The sequence below is a fragment of the Ascaphus truei genome, chromosome 1 (genome assembly GCF_040206685.1).
Source record: "Ascaphus truei isolate aAscTru1 chromosome 1, aAscTru1.hap1, whole genome shotgun sequence".
In the NCBI taxonomy this organism is placed as follows: domain Eukaryota; kingdom Metazoa; phylum Chordata; class Amphibia; order Anura; family Ascaphidae; genus Ascaphus; species Ascaphus truei.
The window spans coordinates 169120312-169144607 of NC_134483.1; the positions used below are offsets into that span (position 1 = coordinate 169120312).

At 44.5% G+C, this 24296-nt stretch overlaps 2 protein-coding genes across 3 annotated transcripts in view; one reads left to right on the forward strand and one right to left on the reverse strand.

Annotated features, from left to right (window-relative positions):
• Positions 1-16739, forward strand: part of LOC142493687 (transmembrane channel-like protein 2-B) — an 80716-nt gene extending 63977 nt beyond the window's left edge. Inside the window, exons 18-20 of the mRNA XM_075598127.1 lie at positions 10076-10154; positions 11338-11461; positions 15978-16739. Coding sequence (XP_075454242.1) covers positions 10076-10154; positions 11338-11461; positions 15978-16213 — 439 coding nt within the window. The 3' untranslated portion in view covers positions 16214-16739. The remainder of the gene's footprint in view (positions 1-10075; positions 10155-11337; positions 11462-15977) is intronic.
• A 4650-nt stretch (positions 16740-21389) lies between these two features.
• ALDH1A1 (aldehyde dehydrogenase 1 family member A1) overlaps positions 21390-24296 on the reverse strand; it is a 115433-nt gene continuing 112526 nt past the window's right edge. For both annotated transcript variants that reach the window (XM_075598143.1, XM_075598154.1), the window contains one exon: positions 21390-22922. In XM_075598143.1, coding sequence (XP_075454258.1) covers positions 22850-22922 — 73 coding nt within the window. In that variant the 3' untranslated portion in view covers positions 21390-22849. The remainder of the gene's footprint in view (positions 22923-24296) is intronic.

A 24296-nucleotide genomic window follows, 5' to 3' on the forward strand; every position in this document is an offset into this window, starting at 1 on the left:
TGCATTGGAATGGCGACTGCCCAGCAGAGGAATACCATGTGCGATTGCAAAAGAAAAGTAAAGATGGCGACAAGTGATGATGTCCCGCGCGGTGCGGAGAATCCAAAATGGCAGTTCACGCCAGAGAGGGGGAGCGCACGTGCCGTGTGTACCACGGAGGTACAAAATGCAGAAATGACTTTTGCAAGTTTGCTGTGGAGTGGCGCGAAAGCTGTAGCTGCACCTTTATTGTCCTGCCTGAATTCCTGGGGTGCCACCCTGGAGGATAGCTGTGAGGACATTGCGATTATGTGTGAGGAGGCTGATGGAGTATCTGATTGCCAGGCGGTGATTACTACTCAAGTCACAACTGCTGCTAATAGGGATTGTAGAGCGATCCAAAATGGCGGTTCCCGCGTCCCTAGGAGACCGTGTGGGCTGTGTGCAGAACATGATTTTGTAAGAACCTGGCCGGGAGAGGCGCAAAAAAGCGAAACCCACCCTGATCTGGGAAGTGGCGCGAAAGCCGTGGCCGCGCCCTCTTGGACTGTGACAGGCTCAGAGCCGATTCTGGGTCATGACGTGAAGCTATGGGACCCTCCTCTAATCTCCACCAGAGGGAGGGGCCCTTGCATCTGCCAATGGAAGACAGAACTGACTGAGGGAAGAGCTGGATGTGTGCTTCCTGTCCCTCAGTTATGGAGAGCTGGTGATCAAGAGAGACTGTTGGGCCGTGTGTCTCCCTTAACCAGCGCAACTACAAATTGTGTCATGGCGGATTTTGACATACACCCTTACCAACTGCCAGAAGGCTTCCTGGTAGTGAAGACGGGTGATAGAGAAATACTGTGGTGCCTGTTTATGCAGTGCAGGCTACCGGGCAGAGAAGCCAGCACCACGGTGAGATGCCCCCAATGTGGCATCCATTACTTGTGGGCAGTGGAGTTGTTTGTGCCTGGTCACGCCGCGGAGGCGGGAGGAGATACAGCCATGCTGACGGCTGGGGCCTTGTCAAGGGTAAAAAGAGAGGAGATCGATCCCGGAGAATGGGGATCGCTACTAACGATGGCCTAAGAAGGATGGCGCTGAGTCCTGCAACCGCAGCGAGAACCTGGAACCTCGCTGTCGGTCCCCTGCGGAGGTACCTCTACCTTCATCGGCGTCCGCCTCGTCGGATGATGAACACGGAAGCCATGTATCAGTAGTGATGCGCCTACCGGCGGGCCACTACAGCGGTGCTGAAAGTAAAGAGAAGCTACTCACCGGTAGTCTCGAGGAGCTGAGTATCGAGTTTCCCCGACAGCATGAGCTGGTTCGGCCGGAGCAGCGGAAGAGGCCCACGGCTGTGGCGACTCACAGCATGTCGGGAGAAGAGGACCCCATCGCAAGCCGGAGGAGTGGTGAGATACCCTCTTACCTCCCACAGGCTCCGATGGAGGCGGCCGAAGAGAAAGGCCAGATCAAGGCCCAAGCGGAGCTGAGGAGCGACATTGAGTATCCGGCGCTGGACGTCGAAATGGAGGAGGAAGTTCAAGATGGCGCGTCTTCCCGTGAGAATGATGATGTCACTTCCGGTAGCCACAGTGGAGCCGACAGGAAGCATCTGTCACCGCCGCTGATCAGCACCAGTCTGTCCCAGGAAGACATGGACAGGTATCGGCAAGCAGTAAAGAAGCGGGGCAGTAAGAAGACGGGTGAGTCTGATCTGCCCAATTTTGCCACGGGTCGCGGCATAGCCAAGCTGCTTATCATGATCACACAACATAAGGACACTTCCCCCTTCCCTTTGCCCAAGGCCACTGCCCCTATCCCTGCCCCTGTCACGTCTCCCTTGGGGTCCCAATCAAACAAGTGTGGTCTGGGGAGTCACGGGATACGTCGGAAGAGCGGCCTGGGTCGGCCATGGACTGGGGGGACTGTTTCAAGTCTGATGAGTGGTCGGGCAGGGAAAGTGATACCTGCTGTGACATCCCCGAAATTGAACCCCACTACTTATACACATATTGTAAGGGGAAGGCCAAAACGCTATGGGACGGCCACACGTTCAAACACTACCTCTGGAGTCTCTTCCAGTGGAGAGACTGAGGAGTCTGAGACTGCGTTAGCAATAAAGAAGCAGTCCGTGGCGCATAGTACCAAGTGGTGGGCTCTATTGTAAGAGGGGTATTCTGAGTGGTTAGACCGCACTAGATTTGTATTAATGCGGGGAAATGTAGTTGACCACTGGTGGGATGTGGGCGAATACTCAGCTGAGAAACGCCATGAGGAGTTAGTAAGAAGGTGGGATGAAATCCAGAAGGGACTAATCACCCCAAGGGGATCATTTATATTTTATGATGTTATTTCCCCTGAAGAACCACTGTCTTGGGTCCTGCCAGGCAAAGCAGGGAATAAGAAATTAGTGAGGATCAACAGGGCTGAGAGGGCCATAGTAGCGAGGTATAAGCAATCGCATGGGTTGGAATATCCTTATGTTCCCGAACCTCTAATGCAGGAGATATAGGACAATAGGAGTACCTGGCTAAGGGAAGCTGTGGAGGACTACCTCAAGTCCAAGTCTAGCTATTCTGAGCACAGAACAGAGTCTAGAATATGCTATTTAATGAGGATTTGGAGTGTTGGGCGCAACATTTATATGCACAAAATGGAGTATAGGCCAGAAAATAGGCCGCCTAGATCCTATAGTATCACAGTAATTGATCACAATGGGCGAGAAGTTAAGAAGCCTGACCCCAGACATTACTACTGATGTTTAGATTCTCCTAGGGAGTAATCTGTAAAGTATAATTCTGGATACAGTAATGCATTGTGTGGATTTATGAATGGCGGGTGCCAATGTAATTTTTGTTAATATATGTTGTTGTTTTGTGTATTGCAGTTGCCTGTTGAAAGGAAGGCTCCGCAAATTTAGGACCAAGTGGGGACCATTGGATCCACCAGAGGGAGATTGTAGCCCTGTGTAATTTGGGGGTTACATGCCTCTCTCCTCCTGTGCAGTAAATCCTGTTAAGAGGGAAGGTTTGCCAGGAGTAATCATGAGGTTTGCCCTCATCCCCTGTGAGGTGTAATGTGTAGTGAAGGAAGTGACATCAGGCTCTGTGTCCACTGACAGTGACACAGGGGTGGTGCCTACTGGAGCTATATGTAACGAGTGTATCCCTCTGGCCTGACCCACCCAATCTCATATTGGCCCGTGTAGTCTAACCAGTCCCCCATTACAAGGCGTGTGTGGTGGTGCACCTGCAAGTAACAGGATTCTTGAGTCTCCCGCTTGGTGTTATTAGGGGATGTCATCAGGACAGGTAGCTGAGGTAGTGGGTGCGAGTCCAACTTACATCATGTGCAGCGCCTCCACCTCATCAGGATCTGTGCTTCCGCAGGGAGATGGTCCTGGTGAGGAACTCCTTCTTGGTGCCATCCACTGTCGAGTAATCTCACACTCACACAGTGGGGTTCTCATTATCAAGGACATCTTTATTGAATACAGGGATGTAGCAGACTGCCCCATGCAGCTGCCGGCTCTAGCCGCACATCTCTCCGTGCTGTCCCTTTGCCAGGTACGCCCTCCCGTATTGAAGTGGGATTCCCTTTCTCCTAGGGAGATCACCGCTGTGCCAGGTCCTTGGACACAGTGTGGCGTAGACAGACTTGGTTTATCACTCTGCTACCGCTAGTTACTGCACTAGGGTCACAAAAGTGTTCCTCCAATCCCTTGACCTTCTGGTTACTCTTTCTCAACCAACAACACTAACTGTCAGTGTTGTGTGCTTTATACCTCAGGGGGCAGGCGCATCTCTGAGGTCACTATCCAGGGACTCAGAGCATACAGCCACTCCCTTCCTTACACAGGGCACCACACTAGGGTGTGAGGGAAAACCTTCATAACTACTGTTGGCAGGCCTGTACTTACCAGGACTTACTGCCAACAGGGAAGATGTATGCAGTCATTATTATGCATGGCTACATACTCCCCCTGGTTAATACCCACCGTCCCGGCTGGGACCTAAATTTGGTGTACCTTGCGCCAGGAAACACTGCAAAAGAACACACAAATAACATAGTAACATCATTACATGAACATAATAATGTAAGCCCATCACACTCACTGACCAGCAGGGAGCGCTAAAGAAAACAACAGACCACTCTATTGGTTACTCAATAATAATGCCGAGGGTCTGGCTTCTTCACCTCTCGCCCCGCGGCATCATGCACAGTCACGCTGTATTCTCGTGGTACCCCTCGCTCATTGCAGTACACCACCTTGTGCATATACACACTGCGCCCTATCTTCCAGACCCGCATCAGTTGAGCTACCCTCTGCTGGGCCTGTATCCCTTTAATGGCTCCCCCTTTCTCTACGATATAATATTGTATATCATTCTTGAGCCATCTCTCCCTATTCTCCTCTATCTCTCTCTCATTAGAGGTTCTGGGACATACGGGTAATCAAGCCCATGGGACTTCCTATATTTGGTAGTAATAGCCCGTTCAGCTCTGCAAACCCTGGTCAAGCTGTTTTGACCAGCCGCCCCGGGCAACACCCATGATAGGGGCTCATCGGTTTCTACCGGGTCATCCAACCCTGCGGACCCCTTAGGGATAATAAGGCCTGCCTGGATACGATCCCACTTTACCCTTAGAGCCCTAAGGTATGACTCGTCGTCAAAGTCACCGGCAGCCCACCAGTGATCAACCACCCCCTCCCTCTCTAAAATAAAGCGGGTGCGGTCGAACCATGATACATACACCTCGTACAACGGGGCCCACCACCTAGTCTCCTTCCGTTCTTCGGAGCTAGGGTCTATAACCTCTTCTATGGACTCCTCATCAGGCCCACCAGAAGATACCCCAGATGTACCCTCAGATCTCTCATTAACTCCTTTATACTGAGAGGTGTTTCTTACTGTGATACTAAGCCCACTAGGGCAATCGCTGGATACCGACACTTGTCTGGACATGCTCCCTCCTCCCTCCGACCCATCATCCGACGTACCCAAGTCCAGGCTTCCAGTCCGATCATCGGAAGGACCCCGTGACTCCCCGGACAACCCTAAGCTGGAACTGGACCCAAATAAAATAGTGACGGGTACAGGGGCTTTAGCTAGGGCCTTGGGGCTAACCTTGGGTGTGGACGGGGTTTGGGGACGGGACCGAACAGTAGGCATTGACAGGGTTTCGACCTGCTCCCCAGCGATACCTGCCTTAACATCGCCACAAAGTCCATTCTTGTCTCCAACAGCTGGGCTTCTAGTTCTGCAGCTCAAACGCCCGTTCCCCCTGGTAGTAGGGGATCGTTTCCCGCTGCTTGACCGCAGAGGCGCCACCATCTCCCACTCGGTGCCGCTCTGGTCCGCCGGAACCACTTCCGCACACGCACGTGCTGCGACGCCATCTTGGGGTGGATCCCCAAGCGGGATCTCTTCCTCCACGAGGACATCCGCCAACACCCATCTGCTGCGCGATCCAGTCTGGCTCTGGACTCGCTCTTCCGGATCTTCCACCCCCGGGGCCTGCGACAGGCACGGTGTCTTAGTACCTCGCAGGGTAGGGGTGGATCGACCTCCGTCCGATCCACTAGTCACCACGGCAGTGGGACTCCGGCGATCGGGTGGTCGCGGTACTGGAGACACTCGACTCCGTGTCTCCACACCACGAGGAATGGCATCCCTCCATGGCGTACCAATGGTATGATAGTCTCGTTTTATGACTATCTTACTCGCCAGCCTTGCACACTCCTCGTCCGAGGATTCCAGTTTGCAGTTCGGCCGAGGCATCCCAGTAGGAGACCGGCGATGAGCTCATCGGTGATCACCTCTCCGATGGCTGGTTTTCTCCGTTGGAAGCACCAGTGCTGACTCCGACTCCGCGGGACTTGCACTCTTGTTCCAGAGAGCTCCTGGCTGTTCTTCTATTGGCATCGGGACATTTCCGGTCACTCCCACAGCTTGCACCGGTACGAATGTGGTCATGGGCCACATATACTGCAGTCCACAGTGAGGGCATCGGGCCTCGCTGCACACGGCTCCGCCCGGCAGTCTGCACTGCAGGCAAAGACACGCCACAGTCTCCACACCCTCCACCCGGATTACCAGGAAGCCTCCTGGAGCCGAATAAGGGTGAGTGGAAATCACCGGACCCTGGTCCACTTTGTCAGCAGCTTCAGCCATCTTTACCAACGGAGGCACTCGTCTCAGAGGTCTATATTGGTCAATGGCTCTTCGCAACTGAAAGGCATGGGCTGATGTAGCAACCCTTCCTCCCATTTTCTCTGTCGACATCCGGTGAAACCGCAAACCACTCCCCCTGGTTGAAACGAGGGGGATGTCTCGTAGACTTGTAGGCTGACCCAGCACAGGTGCGGAGTGAGTCATAGTCCATGAGGGCGCGGCTCCAGCATTCGCGCCAAACTCCCCATCGGGGTGGAGTTTTCTCGTTGGCGCCAATCCTGGCCAAAAATTAGCAAACTGCAAAGTTGCAAGACTTTCTGCAGCATGCCCACGCGGTGTCCCGGGAACGCGGGAACCGCCATCTTGGTAAGCATTGTCTTTTCTTTCATTGAAGGCAGCGTCTGGCTGTTTGTTAATAGGTGTATAACAAAGTCCATTTCGTTCCTCCCATCTCGCAAGACTGTCGTCCTCACTATTCTCGGGGGTATCTTCCCGAGAACATAGGCAGGACAAACACGGCGCAGCCACGGCTTTCACGCCATTCCACAACAAGCCCACAAAAGTCTCTTCTGTAGCCTGTTCTTCACCCACGCACAGTTCATATGCGTGTTCTTCCTCTGACCGCAATCCTGGACCTTCTGCTCTGTGCAGATCCTCCATTCTTGGGGTTCTCTCTCTCCGCCATCCTGGACCTTCTGCTCTGTGCAGATCCTCCATTCCGACAGGTCTCTTATGATCGTTGAACACTGGGTTTTTGTACATGGAGCTCCGCTCTGCGGGGCAGCTACCACATCCGTACAATAAACATGCCTTGTGCACCACTTGTGTACCTAACGTAGATCTGACTCGTGTTTGCACTACCTCAGGCTAGGCTCACTCCTTCTGTGTCTACTGTAACACGTTCCTCCAGTCTGTGCTCCTTGGTAAGTGATCTGGAATGAAGACTAGAGTACTCTGGCTCTTCCATGCAGTACTTTGGGCGTCGACCTACTTTTGGCTAGCCTAGTGCGGACCCTTCCAGAATTCCTGCTCTTAGTTACCAGTTTACCCCTTCAGGCGTCCCCCGCTAGCGCTACCTCAAGGCGACTAGGACAGCAATAGCCTCCCGCTCCAGACTCACTAACCCCTAACGGATCCCAAGGCGTCTTTGCGGCATGCAGCTCCAGCATCTCCCTGACTACCCCTGGCTCCGTCCCACGCAGCACAAAGTGGCAGCAGACACTTTCCCTGTTTCCTAATGTGTGCCTAGCAAAAGCCTGTCCTGTTAACAGGTATCTCAGCAGCGCCTCCAATTGTCACGGGTGTATCCCTCTGGCCTGACCCACCCAATCTCATATTGGCCCGTGTAGTCTAACCAGTCCCCCATTACAAGGCGTGTGTGGTGGTGCACCTGCAAGTAACAGGATTCTTGAGTCTCCCGCTTGGTGTTATTAGGGGATGTCATCAGGACAGGTAGCTGAGGTAGTGGGTGCGAGTCCAACTTACATCATGTGCAGCGCCTCCACCTCATCAGGATCTGTGCTTCCGCAGGGAGATGGTCCTGGTGAGGAACTCCTTCTTGGTGCCATCCACTGTCGAGTAATCTCACACTCACACAGTGGGGTTCTCATTATCAAGGACATCTTTATTGAATACAGGGATGTAGCAGACTGCCCCATGCAGCTGCCGGCTCTAGCCGCACATCTCTCCATGCTGTCCCTTTGCCAGGTACGCCCTCCCGTATTGAAGTGGGATTCCCTTTCTCCTAGGGAGATCACCGCTGTGCCAGGTCCTTGGACACAGTGTGGCGTAGACAGACTTGGTTTATCAATCTGCTACCGCTAGTTACTGCACTAGGGTCACAAAAGTGTTCCTCCAATCCCTTGACCTTCTGGTTACTCTTTCTCAACCAACAACACTAACTGTCAGTGTTGTGCCCTTTATACCTCAGGGGGCAGGCGCATCTCTGAGGTCACTATCCAGGGACTCAGAGCATACAGCCACTCCCTTCCTTACACAGGGCACCACACTAGGGTGTGAGGGAAAACCTCCATAACTACTGTTGGCAGGCCTGTACTTACCAGGACTTACTGCCAACAGGGAAGATGTATGCAGTCATTATTATGCATGGCTACATATATATTACGCATCACTTCCTAAAGTTAGGTGTGTGTGATGTGGAGTTGCAGAGTGTGTAACTATATGAACCATCACAGTGCCAGGGCTCTGGCAAGGATTGTGGCCCTCCCTTAGGGGAGAGGCAGGCAGACTATTCCCCTTACTCTATTAGAGAGTAAGGGAAGAGCAAGGACAGCTTCTAGGGCCCTGTCTAGGAGTGGTGTCCAGGGACTTTCTTGAGGTGGGCAACCCTGAATATGATGTGCGGCTAAAGACCGGCCTTAATGATGGGCAGTCTGCCAGTGAAGATGCCAATAAAGATTGCCCTGTTTGAAAGAACCTTCTTGCCTGAGACTGGAGTCATTCGTCATTCAGGGAGAAGCTGCACCAAGGGGTTCTCTTCCAGAGACTCCTCCCTGCTGTCGTGGGGACCTGGAAAAGATGGAGGAGCTGTACCAAAAGTGAGTAGATCTCAGCACTACCTCACGAGCAAGTCCTGGTGTATTCCCCTATACCATCAAGCGGGAGACTCAGGAGTCCTGTAAGCCAGCAGGTGCACCACACTACATTACATGTGACATGGGACAGTATCCACACATAGGGGCCAATATGAGATTGGGTGGGGGTACAACCGTTACATACACATTGCTAGCTGCAAAAATTCTGGGGGGTTACTGAATGAATAATAACCAAAATTTTAACCAATCAGAGAGCAGGGATGTCAATAATGCCCGGAATTTTACTGCTTTAGCCTATAATATAAAATAAATGCTCAGAGGGACATTATTATCCAATCTTTGTAAATATAATTTTTTTGTGTGTCTATTTTGCCTTATATAGAACGGTATGTGTTTTTTCTTGACATAAAAATTGTCAGTCGGTCTATGCCCTGATTTAATATGCTGGAGAAATGCATAATAAGCTACTGTAAGTCAAATGGACAATACTTAATTTGGTACAGATGCAAGCAAAGCTTACATATACTGTATATATATCTATATATAAAATTATATTTGGAGTATTACCTCCAATCTCCTCCGTATCAATCTAAAATTAAAATCTATGTCAGTATCGTAGCTTTAATCTAACATGGTACATAGGGGGTTATTAATTACTGTGATAGTGCTGATCAGGGCACTTATGCACAAAAAAATCCCAGTGAAGTCAAAACTCCCATTTAGTCATTGTCTACTCTAAATGACTGTGTGTGCGCATTAAAATGTTTGTTCTAACATAGTATTTTCCTAATTTCTGGTGATGTGAGTGCAATTGAAAATATGCACTTTGAAGAGGATCTGTACTGTATCAACTGTGCAGAATTTGTCAAAGAATAAGATTCCATAGATAACAATGAACATCTTTTTTTTAATACATTTGTTTTTTTGCGTCAATTTTATTTTATTTGGCAGAGTTTGACACATAGCCCCCTTAGACTCGCACAACACTGTCAACTTTGTATTTTTTAATGTCACACTTAAACATGTAACATTATCTACTCAACCCATCGGTGGATAGTGACACTCTATACAAGATATATGCATAGTTATTTGTGTGTAACAACATTTTGGGAGATCTTAACAGTAAGGGGCTGATTCTATATAGTACAAAGCCGCTGATTGCATTGTGATAGCCCGAAAACGATATTTATTAAATCATGCCTTAAGGGTCGTATGTATCAAAGTCATCATAAATAATCACTATTGTCCTATAACATGTCAACCCACAATTGACAAGACCAGCATTGCTTGAAGCTGGGATAGTTTTTTTTTGTTTCCACAATAGAAGTTAAAGTAAAATGTATAACTGGTATGTTTCATTGTTGTTTTCTGCAGCCTGGCCATATATTACCTTAATACTATATCAAAAGCATACAAGAATTCCAACATCGAACTCAAAAAGAAAATGCAGAGGGTAAGTTGAGCCAAACAGAATCCTTCACTTTGTTCATTAGACTTATAGACCATTGAACTTCCTGGTTCAATTATCTTCAATGTTTATAACGTTGCTGAATGATTACATTTATTAATATACTTCAACTACTGAATGATGAGTACATCTGGAGATCTAATGTATGTACAGTATCTGGATAGGTAGAGGAGAAGAAGCGCTCAAATGCTAGGTATAATAACCAATAATAGCCAATACCAACATCCGGGGATAGTCCAAAGACAATAATGATGAGTTGTAGTAATGCAGCTAACAATAATGAGTTAACGAACCTCCTGAAGACAGGTAATGGGTAGGAATGACCCCCCATGAGTGATCTAATTGGAAGTTCCCCTGTAGCAGAATAAGTACTCACAATTCCTCGGTGTGGCTCACTGGATGTGCAGCTTCCAATAGTTGTATAGGATGAGATGGTTGAGAGGAGCGCATGATCCGACAGGAGCAAGGAGAGGACCCAGAATCAAAAAAATATAAACTTTATTGTGTCATAAGACCTAAAATCCAATGCGTTTCGAACGCTTGTGCGTTCTTTATCAAGGATACACAAGAATAAAATCTTATCTAGGACTTACTTTCACTCTCACAACCCATGCACACACATATACTCACACATACACACACATACACACACATACACACATATATACATTACCTGCAGCTCCCAGCACTATATACAGGAAAAGCATGCGGCACGTGTCCGCGCGTTCGCATAGACACGCGTGGCACATGGCCGCACGGCCGCATGCTGTATATAACAGCCCTAAGAGGCTTCATTTTAGCTCATACATTTTTCTTAAGTTTGACACAGCTGCAAATAAGAAATGATACCGTGGGTCCAAGCAAATGTATCTTTTTATATATATGGATGTAATTGTTTGTATTGTTATAATCTGAATTCTGGTTCTGTGCTATCAAGTGACTGACACATCCTATGGTTCATTCTCAGTTAAAAAAAAACATTCCAAAATTATCTTCTAAATTTCCATAATTGATGTCCTTATGTATCTAAGTTTACAATTTTCAGTTTGACAATGTACTGTATTTGTACCGTGACTTATTTTCATTTTTAACAACAAGAATAAGGAATAAGAATTATTGATTATTTTTTTTTGTATTATCATTTGTTATTCTTTTTGCAAAATTGAAGCAACGGGAGGATGAAAAGGACAGAAGTAACAACAGAGTCACAACCAACGAAACAACGAAAGATTTAGATGAGCTACTGCCTCCTAGTGTGAGATATGAAGTGAAACAAGAGAACAAAGAGCCAGGTAAAGTTCATGAAGCAATTCAAGAGGAGTTGGGTTGCTACTGGTTAATACTTAGTATGGTTAACAAGGCTCCAGTATTCTATATACAGGCAAATGCGTAACTTCAAAGCATATTTCACAATTCATTTAGGTCCCATACATTAAGAAGCAGTGAAATGGAGGATAGGGCAGAGGGAAGAGACGGACACTGGAATTTGCAAAGGTGCGATTTGAGTTGTCAATCACCACAATCCAATGTTTAAATGTCATTCACTTGAACAGCAAATAACGTGGGATTAGTGTACAATAAGTGCGCACCTTAGTGAGTCTTCTCAGAGAGAGGGAAATTCCTTGATAGTTATTTTTATAATCTTATAAAACAAGGGTTCTCTATGTCATTCTCAATATTTCTTTATCTATTTAATATATATGTATTAAACATAATGCACATGGGTATAAATGTCAGCCTCAGATAAAACAGCCTTAGAACTAAAACCATGGAACAATTAGAACAGCCCTAAACTTCAGCTGAAAGAGTGGCCTAAAATGAGTTTGAGGGGTTTTACAAGCTAGAGACCACAAGAGGTAACCACAAACTAGATTTCAATTCCTTTGATGCAGACACACAACACTCATGATTCATAGGTTCTTAAAACCGTGTTATTATCTCATGTCATATCTAATGTCATAGTTATCATTATTATAAAAAAAAAATCCTTAGCTCATTAAAAATAAAGAGAGGTCATATAAGGTGTAAGTGTTGCGATCTTCCACCATTAAGTCAAAGGGGTTCTGTGTCAGACCGCATGGATTGGCGATCTTGCAGTTTATAGAATAAACACCATTATGGTTTAAGAACCTATAAATCAGGATTGCTGTGACTACCTTTATCTACATAAAAATGTTTAGAACTGCAGGGGAAGTGAGCAGACAGTCAGCAAGCCCTATACATTACCATAAATAATCATTTGGACAAAACAAAGGGGGACACAAGCCTGGCATAAAAAAATAATAATTGGTGAATTTGGTATTACCCTCCACTGTGAGCAGGGCAGCCGACAGTTTTCCCAAGGCCCAGGAGGAATCTATTTCCCCCTTGTTGGTGAACCTGCAAGTCCCCCCTCTCTATCACTCTCTCCCCTCTCATTCTCCCCCCTCTGACTCTACTCACTCTCTCACTCACTCTCCCCTTTCCTCTCACTCTTTCCCCACCCTCTCTTTCTAACCCCCCTATTTCACTCTTCTTCCCCCTCTCACAGTACCTCCTCCCTCTAACACTCTCATTCCATCCCCTCTCACTCACACTCTTCCCCTCTCTCACAATCTCCCATCCACCCTCTCTCTCACTTCCCCCTCTCTATCTCTCACTCTTCTCCCTTTTTCTCGCATGCACACCCAACTCTCTCTCACTCTTCCCCTCTCATACCCCCACTTCTCTTTCTAACCCCCTACCCTAATTCTCAATTTCTCTCACTCCCTCATTTCTCTGTCTCTCTCCCTCTTGCCCTCTCCTCCTTCCTTATCTCACTCTCCATTTCTCTCTCATTCTTCCTCCCCTCTTTCACTCTCTCTCCCTCTCTCTCACTCACTCGTCCCCCTCTTTGTCACTCTTTCCCCCTCACTCACTCACTCTCCTCCCCTTACTCTTTTCCCTCTATCTCTTACTCTAACTCCCTCTCACTCACTGTTCCCCCTCTTTATTTCACTATTCCCTTCCCCCTCTCTATCCCCTTTTCTCTCTCAGTCTTCCTCCCCCTCTCTCTAACTCCTTCGGCTCTCTCTCTCTCACCCCACTCACGCTCCATTTATTTCTCTTTCAACCTTACCCCTTCACACACTACACCCTCCCTCTCTCCCTCCTCTATCTCCCTCTCCCCTCCCTCTCTCTCTTCTCTCCTTTCACTCTCCCTCTCCCATCCCTCTATCACTCTCACCATCCCTCACCCCCTATCCCCCTTCAGTCCCTTTTCCCCTTCACTATCTCTCTCTCACCCTGTCAGTGGGCCTTCAAATATGTCCATCCTAAGTATAGTATTTAAAAAAATCTTAAGCAAATTTAGGAAACTTTGTTACTTAAGTAAAATCAAATTAAGTTAATATTTTCAAATAATTAGGGGAACATTTCAGTTACCTAATTTGAAAAAGAAAACATGGCCATATATACATAGATAATGTATTCATTTGAAACCTTTATTTGATACATGTTGATATGTTTATTCCTTGCTTCCAAGAAATGCCACATTCAATTCTATATCATGGTGGTACAGAGAACAGGATTTGACCTTGTGAAGCTTTCATTCTGTAGAATTTCTCATGGTATCACTTTGATGGGAATTACTTTTATAACTTTATATCTAGCTTCCCATGGGAACATTGCAGAAAGATGTAAAAAAATGCAGGAGAATCACACTGTACCAATACAATCACATATCCTATTGTATAACATACACAAACAATTATAGTATATATATATATATATATATATATATATATATATATATATATATAATAACATAATAGAAAAAATTAAATGCATGTGTAGATTTGGAGTTCAATGGAATAGAGCAATAGTGCTATCTTGTGATGGACAAGTATCACTGCAGCTAGCACTTGCTCATACATACGGTAGGAAAGCACATAAACAACTTGCTTTCACCTCATGGAGACTGCCGTCCGGAGGATTAGCAGTGTTACATCCCCTGAGTATTATTTTCAGTACCTGCCTATACATTTATAGAGTCTGTAAGCTCCGATATTACATGTTTTTAAAGTCAGCTTCTGTGAAGAGTTTTTTCTGTCATTACATGGGAACAGGTATTTTCATCTCATGCATACCATTGACAGGTTATAGGCTCTTGCTTTTCGCAGGACCCTTGGTATAATTGTGTATTTGAGCTAGGGTTCATTACCAGTGATTGTTAGCCTAGTAGCTTTGATTTTCTGACCAGCCGGTCTAACAGGTGGGAGGCTAATTTCATGCCTCACCACTCTGTGGATACTGTATTTTATTACACACATTGCATCTAATACTGGTTATAGCTATTGGTGTTTACTTACTGTATACCAGGGCTTTCATGTGGTTATGTGTCAACTTTTGAGATTTTATGAGACTGTATTATTATGTGTTATATGTGACGTGTTCTTTAATAAAATTGTTATACTTTTTGCACACCCGAGTGCTTTACGTGGGATACTTTTCTCTTTTTTTGTCTATCTATCTATCTATCTATCTATCTATCTATCTATCTATCTATCTATCTATCTATATACTGTACACACACACATAACAGTGTCGAGGAAAAGTTTGTGAACCCCTTAGGATTTTCACATATTTCAAACCTAAAATGTTATTATTTCTTAATGTAAGTTCTAATAATAGATAAAGATAACCAGATCAAACAAATTATACAAACACATGATACTTTTTCAACATTTATTTATCAAAAAATGATTCAACATTCAATATCCATGTGTGAAAAAGTATGTGAACCTTTGGATTCAGTGTCCTTTGAGCAGCAATTACTTCAACTAAGAGTTAATGTAACTGCTGATCAGTCTCTCACATCATTTTTGAGACATTTTGGCCCATTCCTCCTTACAGAACTGCTTCAACTCAGGAACATTTGTGGGCTTCCTTGCATGGACAACTTACTTCAGGATCTGTCACAACATTTTGATGGGGTTTAGGTCCAGACTTTGAGCAGGCCATTCTAAAACACGGAATTTCTTCTTCAGCAGCCATTCTTTTGTAGATCTGTTTGTATTTATAGAATCTTTGTCTTGCTGAATGGCCCACTTTCGCTTCAGCTAACAGTACATGGACGGGTGGCCTGACCTGACATTCGCCTTTATAATCGTCTGATACAATGCCAAATTCAAGGTTGTGTCAATGATTGATCGAGCCCCTAATCCTTAGAAATGGTTTTGTAACCCTTCCTAGACCGAATAGCATCAATAACTCCTTTTATGAGATCCTCAAAGATTTATTTTGATCGTGGCATAACATGTCTCCACACACCAGTATGGTGAAGACCAAACTCACAAGGTTTCTGATCTTTATATAGGGTGGGACCTCCCAAACTCACACCTGAAGATCTACCTAATTATTTAAGCACCTGATTCTAATTATACCTTTTAATTTAGCTGATAAAACCAGGGTTTCACTTACCTTTGCACATACCCTGACTATTAATTATTTTGTTATTAAAAATTGTTTGTCTTATTCATACATAATTTAGTTTAAAAAGACATGTAGTTGGTTAATATAAACCCTATTGGATATTTAATAAAAGACTGGCTTTGATTTAAGAAGGTTATCATACAAACACTAAGGAATGTATTTAATTATAAATGGGGTTCACAAATGTTTTCTCACCACTCATCCTTCTTTATAAAAATCCGTTAATTTGACAATATTTTATAATATATATATATATATATATAAATATATATATATATATATATATATATATATATATATATATATATATATATATATATATACACATACACACATACATATGCTTATACTTTACAGATGGAAAATCTATCTCTACTAATAAAAGTAGCCTTCAACAAAATGGGAAAAGTTCAGAAAAAAATGTCACCAACTTTAAGTCTGGCAAATGGACTGGAACTGCATCACCCGCTCCACGTTTGACTGTTACAAAACCACCTGGACAAATGCCGTTGAGTATGCCTCCTGCTTACCCTAGGCCTGAATCTAATCCGAGGGGACCACAACCAGCAAGAGGCAGAGGACAACTTCGTTAGTGATAAGAACATACCGGCCGATTGTCTAAAATTGAATATTCTTAAGGAAAATCCCTTACAGAAGTTAACTGTGGGCCTGTTTGATCATTGCAAAAGCACTTTTCCTGCATGCATAACTCATATTTATAATTCATGATAAAAACCACAGACAAAATGTGACTTTCTGGTAATATTATAGTCTAAAATCTAACAGATATTCTGTGTTAATCCTTGCATGCAGTGAGATTTTCAGGGTATTAAAGCTATTTGGATGCAAAGAAGCCTCTTCCTCTTTTATCCCTTAGCATCAATTTCTGAAGTTGTTTGCTCCAAAATTTGGGGAGTGTCAATTGGAAGAGTTAGGAAGGAGTTAGATGATGCATGTTATAAAAGGATTGATCAAATTCTAAGGAGCATATTAATAAAACTGCAATAGTACCTGTCTGTGGGCTTAACAACTTTGGGGGATTTTCTAGTAGCTGCAAGTTTGTTCTTGTAAAACCGCACAGTTTGATATAGTCATGTCATGGAATAAAATGTGACAAATAGCCATATTCTTTATTACAAATTGCATTTTTTACACCGCGTCTGTGAAATTAGAGAAACCGCCAATCCATACGGAGAGTAGTTTGTTTTGAAATCGAATAGCTATAAGTGGCGAGAGAGAGAGATAACACATGGAGAGATACTGTACTGTACCTGTGCTCAAAAAAGAGGCCACTTTAGAAACCTGGGAGACATCCTAATGGCATATGCAAAGTATATTTAAATGATTCACACTCAACACCTCCTAAAAGGATTTCTATAAGATCTACAATTATAAATCTAAGGGGGTACTAGTGTCATAGCCAACAGGATAAAAAAACACAACCTCTGCTATTCATGGCAGCAGCTCTAGCACCCAACTAAAACAGTTGCTGGGGACCTCCACTGTCACAGCATACTTTTGAGCTTTGATGCTCATACCTGTAGCCAATCCGCCTATTTGCATAGATCTACCAGGTATCTCAGGTGTGCTCCTCCTGTTTAAGTTATGGTGAGTAAAAAAAGTGACGAAAACCCACCACAGCAATGCATATAGCAAATGGAAATATACTGTATGCTCATTTGCATGTCTTAGGCAGGTCTGCAACTCCGCCTTTCACCATTATCACCCAGCTCAGAGCACTTCCACTGCAGCAAGGGATTCTGGTAAATGACATGCAAATGAGCACACAGTGCCACTTTTTGCTTCAAAAACCATATATAAATATATATATATATATATATACAGTGGTTGACAAATCACCAAAAAATCTACTCGCCACACAAAAAAAACTACTCGCCACTTAGTACCAAACGTGTGCTGCTTGGGCCAATATTTACTCGCCCGGGGGTTAAATCCACTCGCCCAGGGCGAGCAAATGTATAGGTTTGTCGAACACTGTATATATATATATATATATATATATATATATATATATATATATATATATATATATAAATGTAGCCAGGTCCCCTCTGGCTCCCCAGACATTCGGTTCTCTCTCTCTTACCTGCGACAGCATGAGGGCAGTTGCAGGGGTGATCGCGTCACGGCGACATCAGCTACAGGGCGCCGCCATCTTGTGTGCATTTGCGCATACGCGGAAGTTCGCGCACGCGCAGTATAGCCCCAGATGCGATACGGCAGCCATTACAGGGAGTGAGAAGAGGCGCTCCATAGTCAGGGACATCCCCCAGTTCGCACATGCGCAGTTAGCAGCGGCGGCGGCCATTACACAGCGCGCACAAGGCCCCAATGTTAAAGAGAGGCTCCAAGGAGTACAGTTCCCAGCAGCCTCTGGGTACTGCACTTTCACCCTGGTCACAGGCAGCCAGACAGCCAATAAGGCTGACAGATTCTCATGCTGCAAAGTTGCAACAATGTTGTGTGAAGACAGGGATTGTCAGTTAGGAGCTGGGACACAGAGAGGGGAGGGTGTGTTTGTGCAGGGAGGAAAGTAGCCTCCTGCACTAGGCCAGAAGTCTCCCCTTAGCCCCCAGCTTGGCCCTACTCACCTCAGCTTGTGATTACTACAGGGACTCCCCTTAGACTAGGGACAGGGTCCTGTAGAACCTAGACAAGTGAGGGTCCAGCCATGAACCGTGACTTTCCTGGCAATTGCTGTGAAGGTAATACATCCTCTGCGTTAGCAGAGAAAAGAAACATTATAAAGGTGGATCACTCCATGCAGGAGCCACCCACCGTTGAGGCGGAGGCATCTTGGATCATCTCCTGGAGCAAGGGATTCCAAGCAAAGGTCATCTGCGCACCCGGTAGCAGGAGCACCGGGCAGGTATTATCCAAGTCACCAAGTGCACCACCTATACACTTCATCTTAGTGGGCAGCGCTGTTCCACACGTGGGTGGGGTTATGGGACTCTTGGGACTTTGGGTACAAGGACTTTGGGGATACTGTGTAAGGAGGTTATGGCCCAGTTAGGGGCAAGGTTATAGCTGCCAGCTAGTGGCAGAGGGTGGCATATATATCGTTGTGCAAACTGATGATGTTGCACTGTGAAAGTATGATACTCTATGTTGTGTTGCTATACAATATGATGTGATGTTATTGTGTTATTTGCTCGTTCAGTAAACCTTTCAGCAATAACCCTGGTGTATGTGGTTTCTGGGTGGGTTCCTATGCTAGGCCCATTCTACATTCCTATAGAATCCTACATAGGTGGAGGCGCTGACCGACGAGAACTTTCCAGAGATTCACCCCAGGCTCTCACTAGCGGCGGCTCGGGCCTCCTGTGAGCCTGACAGGTATAACGCACCACACCAGGTAACATTAGGTTCCCCGCACACACACACTATATGCGATTGGGTGGGGGGGGAATACCCGTTATATATATATATATATATATATATATAGCAAATGGAAATATTACTGTATGCTAATTTGCATGTCTTAGACAGGTCTGCAACCCCGCCTTTCACCATTACCACCCAGCACACAGCACTTCCACTGCAGCAAGGGATTCTGGGAAATGACATGCAAATGGACACACAGTGTCACCTTTTGCTTCAAAACCATTTTTAACATGGTTCCCTATAGGCTTAAGCTTGCTGCATATATATATATATATATATATATATATATATATATATATATATATATATATATACACAATTGTATGAAAAAGAAAGTACACCCTCTTTGAATTCTATGGTTTTACATATCAGGACATAATAACAACAATATATGTTCCTTAGCAGGTCTTAAAACTAGGTAAATACAACCTCAGATTAACAACAACACATGACATATTACACTGTGTCATGATTTATTTAACAAAAATAAAACCAAAATGGAGAAGCTATGTGTGAAAAACTAAGTACACCCTTACTGCTTCTATAGGAATTAAGATGCTAAGTAGCAGACAGGTGCTGCTAATCAAATGCCCTTGATTAATTGATCATCAGCAAGTGTGACCACCTCTATAAAAGCCAAAGTTTTAGCAGTTTGTTGGTCTGGAGCATTCAGGTGTGTGTTAACACAATGCCAAGGAGGAAAGACATAAGCAATGATCTTAGAGAAGCAATTGTTGCTGCCCATCAATCTGGGAAGGGTTATAAGGCCATTTCCAAACAATTTAAAGTCCATCATTCTACAGTGAGAAAGATAATTCAAAAGTGGAAAACATTCAAGACAGTTGCCAATCTTCCCAGGAGTGGACGTCCCAGCAAATTCACCCCAAGGTCAGACTGTGCAATGCTCAGAGAAATTGCAAAAAACCCAAGAGTTACACATACACCAAGTGCACCAACTTTATACCTTCTTTCTCTACAGTGGTCACCACACACACTGGGGTTTGGGTGTGGGACATTGGACGCGGTGTGGGAAACACGGTGGAGGGTCGCGTCCTACGAGATGCTTTGGATAGTTGTATCTCTAGTGGGAAGGAGTATGTGATCTGTATGCATATAAGATTGATGACTATCATTAGTAAAGGTATTTGTTATTATACATACAGTGTGTATATCATTATATTAGTGTCCTGCGAGGAACAACTCCCACTCTGCTGGGATCCCTCACAGGTGGAGGCGCTGCATCTGGTAAGAAGTAACATATACATATCGCAACAGGCTCTCCGTGGCAGAGACTCAGGCCCTGCGAGCCAACAGGTTACACACAGCATTAGTAGTCTTCCTGTGTTCTAGGAGAAACAGGGCTACATACACAAACACACTCTCCAGCCCCCCTTACACACAGGCCCCCTCCAGCCCCCCTCTTTACCCACAAAACACACTCTGCAGACCTCCTCCACCCTCTACAATCACAAAAAACACACACACAGCAGCCCCCCCTGTAAACCCACACACTGCTGCACAAACACACACACACACACACACCAAAAAACAATCTGCATCCCTCCTCCACCCTGTACACCCATACAATGCACACTGAAGATACACACACACACACACACACACACACACACACACACACACACACACACACACACACACACACACATACATTGCAGCACCACCTCTACATCCACAAAACACACACTGTAGCCCTCCACCCTCTACACCCACACCAACAAAACAGACTGCTGCCACCTCAACACCCACAAAACACACACCATCAGAACACACACTACAGACACACAGACACACACCAATAAAACACTCTGTTGTCCCCCTCTAGACCCACAAATCACACAGCTGACAGACACACACACACACACACATATACACACCAACAAAACAGACTGCTGCTCCATCTACACCCACAAAACACACACCATCAGAAGAGACACACAGACACCAATAAAACACTCTGCAGTCCCCCTCAAGACCCACAAAACACACAGAAGATACACAAACCTTTCTCCTCACTCTCCTGTGCGGAGCTCTCTGCAGGCAAGGTGGGGGAGGAGTCATAACCTTGCTGGTGCCTCCTGTCCAATCACCTTCCTTGTCTGAGAGCTACTCTCATGAGAACTCAAAGCTGATTGACTGAAAAACTTAGCAAAGTGCAAAAATTTCCACGCCATTACTGATTGGTTAAAATTCTGGGCATTATCGAATCAGAGAGCAGGGATTTCAATAATGCCCGGAATTTAACAGCTTTAGCCTATAATACTACTTATCAAAAGAAAAACATAATTCATTCAAGCACAAACATAACACGCTAGATAAAAAAAATTCAAATCCAATCCCAGAAAGGAGAATATTTTTTTTTTTATTGGAACTCACATAATGATTACAGTTGATAGTCAATTTAATATTCATTACAGTTTCTTAGCAAAATATAACATCTAGAGAAAATCAAACTTGCTGATTTCATATTTGGGAAGAGCAACAAATCAATATCTTTACCTATATGCCTACAACAACATGTTACCTTTGTACATGTGTGACTTGTACCATTAACTGCAGTACAGCAAAATCCTTTAAGTGTTATTCAGTTCTGGGTATAATAAACTTGTATCTATATGTGCTTCTGTGAAAAACTATCCCTAATAATTGGTCGTGGATGCTACAGTACAAGCGTAAAATTTGGACTCGTTTTAAGGTCTATGGTGGTCCAGATTTTTTTGGCTAACAATATGCATCAATAAAATTGCACCAGATTTATCAAAAGAAAAATTGCAATTGCTTTCAATGAATTCCTTGTGTGTAATAAATATGGTACTGACTACTTTTGCAGCCAGGAGACTTTTGTAAATAGAAAGACCTCACCGGGGAGGAGATAACAGCGGGCACGGCCGTGCAACAGATCACAGAGGCTGGGCTGCGCAAAAAATCTTTATTCTGTCATGGAGGTTTAAAAAGAGAGAGAGGGGAAAACCCCCCCCCCGCACCTCTAACGCGTTTCAGCCGCCAAGGGTCTTTGTCAAATTGTCAAATTCATTTTATTATTCTTGGAGCATCCCCAGGTTCGTGGGTAATATAGTTGCGAAGCTGTTATGGGGTCTGGGTGGGTTTCATAACCTCTCACAGACAACCCTCCACAGCAACGCCAGAACCACGCTCCAACTAGGGGTTTATTTGCTTACATGCTCCTGTATATAATTGTTCTTCCGGATATAGCAACATATGCTTATTAAACAAGTGGAAATTAACTCTGCAGCATTGGTTAATTGGGGTAGCAGCACACCTCAATGCTTTTTCTTTTTGACTTTTGTAAATAGACTCCTTAAAATTCTACCATTATATAGTGCCAGTGAGAATACGAACATACAATAAGTATGGCTACAATTCATGAAATACAACGTACCACAGAAAACATTTATTTTATTTTGGAGAATATCACTACCTAGGATTTCAGTCCTCAATTGTGGCACCTAGACAAATGACAAGGGGGGGGGGGGGGGAGGGGGGAAGGGGGACCCAATTATATGGTGGGTACCCCATTTTAGCTCAAGACTTTAACAATACATCGTGGACTAAACAGAACTACATTGTTTTCCTCAAATATATTTCAGAATTTTATGTTAATTGTAACTTTGTGTATACAGCAAATAATTTTCTAAGTTACAAATGAATACGTTTTTACTGCAAATAAAAGTGAAATAATTTTCTCCCCCAAAATTTTTTACATACATAATTTGATGATAAAAATGCTTAACAAGGTCCATGTAAGCGTGCATTTCTATTTAAAGGATAGTGGCTTCTCTCCTTTAAGAATTCTTCTGTGGAATTTTCATGGTAACTGTCTTTACCTCTGTATATTCATGCAGGCCGTATTCTCCCCTAATAGAAAGAAATATAGGTTTTACATGATGTCAATTGTGACACTAAAGGTAGTTGATGGTAACATTATAAAATGACAATAGGCAGATAAATGTAAATATAATAAGATAAGCAAGATAATTGCACATCTCAAACAAGTTTCGTAATCATGTCAAACTGCATCACAGAGAAAGGAAAAAGTGGCAGAGCACTACAAAAAGTGTCCAATGTAAAATAGAGGAAAGTGCGTTTCCCATGAAAATATTATTTATTGGTCATAAAAGACAAAAAAAGGGCAAAGTGTAGCCCCACCAATGTTTCACGCTTCCCAGAGCGCTTTATCAAGGCTTTATACTGCATCACAGGAGCTATAAATGAGGCAGCTTAGGATCTATTGTAGGCAACTTTGAGCAATATTGTTATAAGGGAAAGATTTTTATCTTGAGTTAATGTTTTAAGGTATATTGCTCCAATTTTGCCCCACTTGCATCCCGTTGAAACATGAAGCAGGGTATTAAAGTAAATATTTATTTTTATCGGTACACTACATTGGCCCTTATTCAATATGATATGAAGCCATCTTCCCCGAGCTAGAGAACATTTAGAGAGCCGTGTGGTAGACTCACTAAAGGTCAAAATAGCTGCTTAAAATTTGGCGTAATTAAGAAATGGGATTGCGGCAATATTTTTTAAGAATGATCTCATCTTACAACTTTTCCCCTTGTCCTATTCCCGCATATCTTCTTCACTGGCACACTATTTCCAACCCTAACTCACCTATTAAACCTCTCTCTCACCTTCAGAACATTCCCATCTTCTTTTAAACATATACTCATCACGCCCATTCTAAAGAAACCGTCTCTTGATCAAATCTCCCTCTCTAACTATCGGCCTATCTCTCTTCTCCCATTTGACTACAAACGATTTGACCGACTTGTAGGCTACCGCCTAATTCACTTTCTCTCCTCCACCTCCATTGCAATCTGGTTTCTGGCCTCTACACTTCACTTAGACAGCACTAACAAAAGTGGCCAATGACCTACTCACAGCTAAGTCTAAGGGCCACTTCTCCTTACGAATTCTCCTAGATCTCTGTGCTGCCTTCGACACTGTCCATCACCCCATTCTCCTGAACACTTTCTATTTTATTGGCCTTCATGACACAGCTTTCTTCTGGTTTATATCCTACCTATCCAACCACTACAATGTTTCCATCTCTGGTGTTTCCTCCTCTTCACTCCCTCTTTCTGTTGGGGTCCCACAAGGCTCTGTCATTGGCCTTCTGCTCCACTCACACCTCTCTTAGTGAACTAATATACTCTTTTAGTTTTCAGTATCATCTCTATACCATTGATACACAAATGTATCTCTCCTCCTCTGACTTCTCCCCCTCTC